The sequence below is a fragment of the Protopterus annectens genome, chromosome 13.part0 (genome assembly GCF_019279795.1).
Source record: "Protopterus annectens isolate FY-2018-M chromosome 13.part0, PAN1.0, whole genome shotgun sequence".
NCBI classification, from domain to species: Eukaryota; Metazoa; Chordata; order Ceratodontiformes; family Protopteridae; genus Protopterus; species Protopterus annectens.
This window is the reverse complement of record NC_056747.1, coordinates 1,056,292,418-1,056,303,018: the sequence shown is the minus strand read 5'-3', so window position 1 is coordinate 1,056,303,018 and position 10,601 is coordinate 1,056,292,418. Positions and strand designations below refer to the sequence as shown.

Below are 10,601 nucleotides of genomic sequence, written 5' to 3'. Positions count from 1 at the left end.
ATGCCATTTCGCTATTTTGCCTTTTCGTGCTTTCAAGTTTGATCAAGACGCATTTGAAAGAATGCATCTTTGATCATTTAATAAGAACTATATATATATATATATATATATATATATATATATATATATATATATATATATATATATAAAATCACATACACACAAACATTTATGTGCACTTGTGTAAAACATAAGCACACACACTGACATGCATGCATGCGCATATAAATAAATGTAAACATATGCACACACTTCTATGATTATAGCAGTTTCATGCAACAATAAGCATGTATGTAGTATCTGGAGCACGGTGATTATGATCGGGCATCCAGAAAAAGGCAAAACAGTTTAGTGGTACTATAGCATGAGACTATCTTAATTAAGCATCCCTCACTTAACTTAAGGTCAGGTTCTGAGCTCGCCAATCAAATCTGCAAGTACTGACCAGCGAATGACAGTAGCAGAATAGCAGCCAATTTGTTTCTGCCTGCTGTCTGTGCTGTTAATAAATCCCTAACTTATAAACTTAGAAAGTAGATAGCATAACAGGATTTGTGTTAGCCTACATTTTCTGAAGGAAAGGAAATCAAACTCGGATGTACATCATTATTTAGTGACTTCAGTCCTCCATGTTTTGTCAAAAAAATGAGAAATAAACTAAATATGTGAGGCAAAAATCTGGACATTGTGAAAATCTACACAATTGAGAGGCATGGTTCATGGCTATGTAAATATAAGAGACATTTTTTACAGCGTCTTTCTGAAGGTGCTTTCTAAGTGCTTCACAGCTTTGAAAGCCGGCAAAACACTTGGCATTTTTTTTCTGCAGCTAGTAGTAGTACATGGAGCTCTGCTCTTGCGGTAAATTTCATGGCATCCATGTCTCTCACAAATAATAAACAGGTTATGATCTGTGACCTGCTTATAATGTATATCCAAAATTCAGGATGGCACATATACAGAACATCAGGACTTTATCACGTACATGCCTATTTTATTAAAGTTTGGCATCTGCATTCGGAAATCCTTAAAAATGAAAAGAACTGTATGAGTACAGAACTCCTGATAACGGAAAGTACATTACGAAAAAAAAGTACACTGTTTCAACATACATAATTCACACCATCTAATTTTCTCTGTTATCTACATGGGGTAGTAATCTTTTGATGGAGCAGTAAGATGAGATCAGTCAGGCAAAACCTGCAGAGGTTTCCATATATTGAGAAAAGGAAAGTGTGTTTGTGACAGGCAAAAAAAAAAAAGTAAACATTTACCATAAAAATACAGCTGCGTTAGGAAACTTACCTTAAGCGTAGGTGTTCAAATACATTACTGTTTGCAGTATGGATGCATGGAAGGTACCCTAAAACTATGGAATATAGCCAGATGATCAGTTCTTGACAGGATGCAGTCCATATAGATTAGGCTATTGTAATAACAGTGATGTAATGATGAATACCTGCAATTTCATTAAGAAAGTAAAGCCCTGCAGCCTGTGGGGTAGAATGACACAGTCAATAATCAAAACTAGGTCAAAGTCAGGAATCTGTGTGCAAGAATGATCAGGGCAGGAAGGATGGCAGTGAGCAGCCTGTCAGCTCACCCCACCAGGAAGAGATAGGGAGTATGGATGCTCCACTCATGATCAGTACAGGAATGAAAAGATACTGCAAGAATCTACTACTGGGCTTGGGAATCCATGCTGCAGAGAGGCTGAGAGACTTTTCCCTTATGGGAAAGGCTGGAGGCCTCTTAACCAAGCACCAGCAATTAGTGACATCTCAGCCACCATGGGGTGGGGATTAGGCCAAGGAAGGGGACCCACATGATAAACACAGTGGACCACTACCTAACAAAACTCCTTCCCTCCAGTGGAATAAACTCTATCCCAAGATCGGAATGAATGGACTTTAGGACTCATGTCCTCATAGGAGGAATGAATGGGTCGAATGGGTACAGGAAGTGGAGCTAGGAGCCACTATTTTTGGAAGGGGGGATGTTAAGGTAAAAAAGTACATTTTCCACAGGAAAAAAGCACACTGTGGCAGTTTTCAGATTTACATATTTCTGCATTTCGTTCTGAGAGATAAACAGATATGACTCAGTTAGGGCCTCATTTTCTAGGGATACCAAAAGTGACATTCGTAGTGACTATGCAACATTTCTCCAGGACACTAGAAAAACTGTTACTACCCTGAAGTCTTGAAAATCCGCAGGAACTACCACCAGAAAGTGAACATGACACCTTGGAATAACATCTACTCTGAATGAATGCATCTCAAACGTGCATGCATTTCTACTGTTATTCCACCAGTATCAGTACTGGAACAGGAAACTAACTGCCTGGTGTTTAGAACAGAACCTACAAGCCTTCTGATCTTCCTTCATTAAAGAAAAGTGTGCAAACTGTCTGGACAGTGTCAAAAAAGAGGCACTATACATAGGTCATTTACCTGAAGGACAACTGATTTTAAAACTGCTGAAATGTTATTAACCATGGCATACATTTAGCAATCCTCATAATTCAAATAAAGAAAACATGCAACATTAGCTATATTTACATTAATATTTCACTCCACTAAACATAAAACTGACACTTGCAAGTTAACCATGAAGTTTTTTTTCTCTTTTTTTATTTGTATACAATGCATATTCCAACTTTTTTTTAAAAGATAAAATATACAGTTAAAAATAATGCAATAAAATGATAAAATATTTACACAGCTTCACATATAAAATGTTAAGGCATATTTACATATCACTAAATACACTTATTGTCAAACTATATTCTTAACATTTCAAGAAACATTTACTTTACAGTAATTCTGATATTCTGACTTGCTCCTTTGCTGGGCCTTCTCTAAAGACAACTGACCTCCTAGCCTTTGGGGGGAAATCATATCCCTCACCTAAAAGGCAAGCAAGAAGCTGCATGCAACCAGCCACAATATACTGTTAATGACGCTACTGTAATATTCTCTAACAAAATAATGCAACGGATGACAAAACTAGACAGTGTACTTTCTTAGAGTAAGATTTGCTTGCTCAGTGATTGTTCTGAATCACTGCCATATTTTTAGCTAATAATATCACTGCTATATTTTTACCTAGTAATACTTTTAATAAATTACTTAATGTATTGAACACCCTTTCCTTCATTCACTTTCACATGCACACTGTAAGGCTTTCTAGAAGATACAACAAACACCTTTAATGCAGCATTTCTGCAATGTAAGCATCAGCTGCTTTAAAGGAACAACTAAACAAACACTTCAGGGAGGAAAGTTTGCAGTTATGCTGATAAAAACTTACTAACATTCTGGCATAATGAGAGAATTAGAAGAAAAAAATCATCTACTACCTTAAGGGTATTTAGTGGAAAGTTTACCTGGTAGTGTTAAAGAAAGCAAATACAACTTATTCTCTACGTTAAACACACAAATCTCCATAGTCTCCGATTTTTTTTTCGGGCAATGCCCTCAGTTAAGCACTGTTATGGTTTAAATCAATTACAGACATACTAGTCATTTTCACATAACATATGGAACCTATCTTTGGGTAGCCCTTTGGTGCTGTTTACACAACAAGTTGAGAAAACAAATGTACATTACATAAAAAGAAGAAATGTCTAGAACATAACAGACTTGTAAGGGCAGTACACGCGAGCCAATAAATACAAGGCACTCTACATTAATAATCTGACCTCTAATTTAAATAGCAAGCATTTTGGGTCTATATTATATTGTCGAAACGGCATTACAGTGAATGCCGTTTTGACAACACAGAGTGAAATTCAAAAACAGCGAAACCCAAGGTCACCGATTATTTTCCTACGGGGGGGGGGGGGAATCGGTAGACCAACATTACACAACAAACCAGTTAAAACATTTCAAAGTGGTGGGCTGTGCCCTCCCCTTAACGAAACATACCAACTCAGAGATCGCACTACACTGGGGTAAAGGGTAATGTCACAGCTCAGGCCAAGCTGTCCTGAACTTTCGCTCTTAATGATTCGTGGAAACGGCATTCGTTGTAAGGCCATTTCGACAATATAATATAGACCCAGCATTTTAGATCTGAGAGTTATCATGCACAAGAAACAAACACAGTGAAGAAATAGCCTACAGTAATAAAAAGCTTAACTAAAAAAGAAAAATAAGTGATAATTTTACCAAAAGGCAGCTACCAACACAATAAGCACAGGAAAGCAACATCCACCTTAAGCTTAAAATACTGGGAATGCGAGGTAATGCTGGCAGGAGGAGGCCTCAGTATTATGGTAAGGTGTTCTAAAGCTGGGACTGCCATACCACGCAATCAAGAGCCGGTGCAACACTAAGAAAGTCACTCATGTGCAACTGTGAAGGCAATCGGTTTAACTGCCAAACTGACCTCTTCGAGGCTATTACAAGCACAGAAAGAGCAATCTAGAGAGTGTGTGGTTGTGCATTAATCATGCACTGTAGTTTTCTTAAGATTCAATCACAGAGGTTAACCTTCTGGAACAAAGCTCAAAAGGCTGTGTGGTGATTAAAATCTCTCAAAGAAAAATAAGCATAGCTGTTAACCACTAGACATGAATTAACTTGCAATGTGCATCGGACTCAGTATAAAATGACTAGGTTTACTATCAAAACTTGGAAAATGCATCGCTCGACCAGCATGTGGTCGACTTACAGTTTTCCAAGTTGGCAGAATGTTGACCCAAAATCGATCGACTACACTACAGAGAACAGGTAGTGTAGGCCGATAATTTGGGTTTGACATTGTGCAGGGAGGTCGCACTTCAGTGAAGAACAGGGAATTGGCCCATTTCCTCACTGCAGTGTGATCTCAAAGTTGGTATATTTAACTTGCAGGGAGTGGGGTGGGGTGTACAGGGGCATAGGCCCCCGCAAAACAGTAGCATTAACGTACCGTTGACTGTAGAGTTCAATGGTATGCTAATGTGCATAGCAGGAGGGGAGAGACATCACCTCCTGCTATGTCGAATACATCAAACCACGGAGGTCAATGTATTAATTTTTGCTTTGGTTTACTTCTCGGAATTCAGCATTTCGGGTTGACATTTTAAACAGTTGAGGAAGTTGATTCAAAATTCCAATAGCAAACCAATGACTACAGTGTTTTTCCTGCAGCAGTGGTGTACAAGAAAAAAATGTAGCCTCTGGCCCAGGTGACAGAGTTTGATCAGCTGCTCAGGTACTTAATGGTGCAGGCAAGGAGGATGGGTGATCCTACCCTTGGGGGACAGGGAGTGGGCTAGGTGATGTTGCCAAGCTCTGGTGCAGGCCAGCGGTCAAGTGAGAATGACTGTCAGGCTGGGTGTGTGGGAGAGCTGGGAGGCAGGATGTTTTAAGAGCCTAGGGCAGGCATGTCTTCAGGCCACTCATTGCCCTCGCAGCCAAAAGCATGATGCCAGCATGCTGGGAGGAGTTATAGGACCAAAGAGTGTTGATATGCCACCATGCAAATGAAAGCTCATGGTGCTGTCTCTCATGTCTACCAATGGGATCACTCTCTCCAAGTGTTAACAAATAAGCACTGTACAGTTAACTCCTTCAGAAGTCAGAGGGGTGGGTCCCAGCACTAAGGTATGTTAGGGACCCTCCCAGCACTAAAGTATGTCAGGGACAGCTTTGGGGGAGCAAATGGGGGATATAGAGTTGTGTAAGTAATCACAGATAACAGCTGAAGGCCTAAGCAGGACTGGCATGAATGGAGGAATAAAAAGTAAAATAGCTGCAGTGTCTAAGCTTCCACAACCCATTTACCTTAAATTAGTAATACAGGTGGATAACAATATACTATGCAACAACCTCAGGGTGAAAAGGACTTCAAAAAAATCATGTAAACAGCACAAAAGGGCTACACAAAGGATGAATTCCATATGTAATAAGAACAGTATTTAAAGGAGTGTTAACGGGAGTCACTTGGGAATGATGGTCCTCCTCAGTTTACAAACATCTGATGCTAAAGCTGCAAGATTTGTTCTGTGGCAAGCTTTACACACAAATTCCACTACACAGCATTCTCTCAGCAGTGACAAAGCAATTGAAGCTCACTGTATTGAAATTTTAGAATTAATTCAATGAAAGTATTAAGTGGCTTTTCCTACACAGCATTGAGTCTTAACACTACTTGAAAGTAAGGAAGAGAAGAAGCGTCTAACATCTACACTTTGTTGATTAAAAAAGTCTTTCTAAAAATGTTAAACTTCTAGTAACACTTTCATACCAAACGATAAACTTTAAAACTGTGTCAGTGACAATATGGTTTCTAGAGTCCAGTCTAACATTTATGTTTATAACAAACATAAAATCATAAAACAATGTTAGAGAATATTCTCCAGATAAAAAAGTCACATTTGAACAAAACAAAATGATCCCATAAAATAAATACTTTTTAACAGCTGTTAAATGATGTCACATTCACTTTGTTGGTTAAGCCTAATTTTAAAATATTCTGCTTGAAAACAGATAAATCCTGAAATACCCAGCTCTAACTGCCAATTAGGGCAACATCCATAAGATCATCATCATCATCCTTCATAAGGAATCCAGGACTAGGTCGTGATGGTCTTTCAGAAGAAAGCATGGCACCAGCTGCCATTGCAAGTGAAGTCTCAGAAGAAATAGGAGATTTAGACCAACTTTCTGGTTTGATGCTATGAGATTTTTTCTTTTCTCTCTCCTTATCACGATCTTTATCTCTATCACGGTCCTTGTCTTTTGCTTTTTTCTTTTCTTTTTTGTGCTTCTTATGTTTCTCTGACAAACTGTATTCAGGTAAGGGACGGATGTCATCATCTGAGCTTGGACTGTTCTGATAGGACCGCTCTGCTATGGAGGACCCAGACTCACTACCACTGTCTATATTTTGTGGGGTATAAGCTGGTGATTTACTGTGACTTGGAGAACAACGTTCATGCTTTGGGGTAGAGCCACTAATTAAAGGTGACCCATAACTTTTTGAAGCAGGCATTTGAGGCCTTAATCCATCTCCACTACCATCTCCAGGCTTCTGCAATGTCACCTTTGTTTTTATTGTTGGGGATCCTCCATCCTGCTTACTGATTATTATTTTGGCCACACCAGTGCTTCCAACATTTTTGGAATCTGATGTCTTTTTAGAAGACTCACTAGAACCTGTAGAAACTGGTTTGGATTTGTCTTTCTCACTTTTGTCTCTCTTTCCAGGAAACTCAACGCTAGACATACTGTGTTTTGATGGCATGCCATGGGAAGATGGAGTAGGGCCAACCCCAGAAGTACCATCTCCAATGTCATCACCACCTGGTCCACTTCCAACACCATGCTTAAGTTTGTCTATAACTGCAGTCAAGGAAGGTTTCTTGTTTCTACTAGGTGATTTTCCTTTTGAACTTCCATGTGGATTCTGAGAAGAACTTGAACTACTCGAAGAAAATGAAGAATTGCTAGATGAGCCCGACAAAGAGTTTTTTTGACAAGGACCAGATGATACTATACCAGAGGAGCTTTTCAAGCTTGAACCTGAACTAGTCCCAGAAATGTGTGAGCTTCCTGAACCTGAACTGATAGGAGATTTGGCCTTGGATGAAGGGGGTGTTCCTGGAACAGATTTCATGGGAGATGCCAGCTTCTCTGAGCCACTAGATGGTCTAGAATGGGAAGGGGAAATATTCTGTTTGCTAACAGAAGGGTTCATTAGAGATGATGGCTTTCCTTGAGGTTTAATTTTGCTGCCACTGGAACCACTGCTGCTGCTAAGACCATGTTTTGCAACAGGTGAAGAGCCAGACTTTCCTACAGACTGGGAAGAACCTTTTAATTGCCCTGAACTGGTGTTACTTTGGCCAGAGTAAAGACTACTGCTAAGTTTTGAACTTGAGGACCCTTCAGATTTGCTTTTGATTTTGCCAGACGAAGAGGAAGACGATGAATGGCTATGATGGCTTTTACTACCAGAAGACATAGAGCTGCTGCTTGTGTACTGGCTAAGTGAAGATGGTTTACCTACTGATACTGTACCTTTGGGAATTTGAATTGTGATTTTTGGAATTGGAGGCGTAGCTCCTCCAGGTGGGGTCTGTGATGCACCTAAGCTTCCTGGAGACTTTGAGCCACCAGTACTGCTAGGTGGAGTAAAAGGTCGCCCTGATGAACTGTGAGATGGAGATTTCACCTCTGCATCATTCTTTTTACGTTTAGGAGGTTTATCCTTACTTTTTCCATCATTGGATGGTGTTCTGCTGCGTTTTGCAGGTTTACCTTCTAGCCCCATCCCAGACATACTACTGCCCCCAGTGCCATTTCCATCCTTTCGTAGTTTTTGAGACTTGTCCTTACTCAGGTCACCAGTACTTAATAAAGGACTGTGATTTCCACTGTGATGGTCCATAATTTCAGAAGATAAAACAGGTTTGTTCAATGAGCCTGTAATAATGCTGAAATCTACAGTTTCTGTCTGATCAGCCCCTTTAATTCTGCTATCTCCTCCATCGCCCCCCATAATAGGTATACCTAAAGACCCAAGAGCTTGTGAAGGAAACTCTTTTAACTCATCATCGTCATCATCATCCTCATCCTCACCACTATGGCTAGTATCAAAATACATATCCTCAAATTCACTCCGAGTCTCTAATAAATCTGGATTAAAGTCAACTCCTGGGAAAAAAGGATTTGAGCTATCACTAGCTGGACTACCTGCAACATCAGCAATCAGGTCAGCTGGGTCTGTATATGTACTGTCATCATTGCCAGATTGAAATACATCAGCTTCAAACAAATGGGCAGATCTGGAAGAATCCCTAGATGGGGATCCCATCGGTGGGCAGTCATCACTACTAATAGGCAGCTTTGATGCTTCTTCTGCTTCCTCTGCAATGTCAGAAAGGATTTCTGTAACTTCGGCACTAATGCTGTCTGAGCTAGACAAACGAGCAATTCTTGGTAAACTGGACTGTATATGTGCAATAGGCTGCTGATACACTGTAGGTGAAGTGCTGCACTGATTAGCAGTAGGAGTAATATGAGGATTGTCTAAAGAATCGCCACTCATGTTGACATCAAAAATAGTATTCTGTGAATCAACATCCATAGAAAACAGTTCTTTCTGGAAATCATCTTCAGTTTGATGCTTCGGTTTGTCTGAGGGTTGTCTCAGTCTTTTCTTCTTTTGTTTGACTGCCCCACCACTAATGTCCATCCTTGGTGATCCAGAGGATGAGTTCTGTTTTTCAAGTGGACTGCTTCCATAAAGGGTTGAGATATCTTGTGGTGGGTTATCTTTCAACAAATTCAAGAGCATTGGATGATTTTTAGTATTGCTTGCTGGAGATGAAACTGGTGGGGGTGTATGCCGAGGAGGGGTTGGACTTGAACCAATTGAAGGACCAACGTTTCCATGAAGCAAACTAGAAAGAATAGGATTCTGTGTAACCTTGTTGATGTCTTCACTATGGCCAATGGAATCGTGCTTTTCTTTTGGGCATATACTCAAGTTAAATAAACTATTAATGGACCCACAAAAGGAACTAGTTGGTGTAGTGGCACCACTAAGAGGATTACTTCCTGTGCCCATACCATACCCTGGACTGCTGGCTGGAGGCAGATTTTTCTTAACCAGATCTTCTACTGTCTCAGCAATAAGAGGAAGAGCTGGTGTGTCAGCCTGGATTGTTTCAGCCTTCCTCCGTATTGCTCTCATGGTCACTGGGATGGACATACATCTGTGGGGGGAAAAAAAGGTGAATCACTATATCACAAAACAACCCAATAAATAAGTACAGTGTACAGCTTTCATCAAAAATGACAGTTAATTCATAAGAATAAGCCTCAAAACAAAATCACTTGTGTTTAAAGAAGAAATCCTGTACAGTATCTATAAACTTGCAAGCCCACTAACAGGCAAACATATACATGCATATTTATTTTTTGCGTGTATTACTTTACTCCTGCTGCCTATCAATTATCAACCACCCGAACCAGCACAACCATTTTTCTCCATCACCACAGAATGAGGGGTGGCCAGGGGGGGGGACATCATTAAATCTATCTTACCAGGTGGTTTGAATTTTGTGCTCTGGTTCCCTAACCAAACTATGCATGTCCTGAACTGCTCCCAGGATTCAAATGTAATCAGCAGGCTAGTGAGGGCATGTTACTCACTTCCTCAGGTGATGCATCTCCTCAGACTGTTATCTCCCATTAAAGCCAGCACTCCTGCTTGACCTCAAATCTCCATTGGGGAAATTCTACTGAGGGAATGAGCACCCTGATGCATCTTCCACTACTACCTACGAAGACAGGCAAGTTGGCAAAACTACATTACTCCTCCCATTTCCCCATGCCAGGTCCAACAGATGTCCAATCTGCTTTTCCAACTCTGACTGCCCTGGGCGTAAGCAGGGCTTCATCTCTCTCTCTATATCACTGGAACTAACACATGCATACACAGGAATGGCAGACACGCACGTTTAAACATTTAGAGACAAAACATATAAAGATCCAGCAGTCAAAATTCCATGGCCCAATCTAATGAGGATTTAACTCTAAAGAAAGCTAATATTTCTTTACTTCAGTTACACTTTAAAAAGCAATTCTCCACAGACCTTTGCT

General features: G+C 40.1%; 1 protein-coding gene across 1 annotated transcript in view; it reads right to left on the bottom strand.

The window, feature by feature from the left end:
• Positions 1–2,702: 2,702 nt before the first annotated feature.
• The window catches only part of MED1 (mediator complex subunit 1), a 1,231,128-nt gene continuing 1,223,229 nt past the window's right edge, over positions 2,703–10,601 (bottom strand). Inside the window, exon 13 of the mRNA XM_044054941.1 lies at positions 2,703–9,712. Coding sequence (XP_043910876.1) covers positions 6,502–9,712 — 3,211 coding nt within the window. The 3' untranslated portion in view covers positions 2,703–6,501. The remainder of the gene's footprint in view (positions 9,713–10,601) is intronic.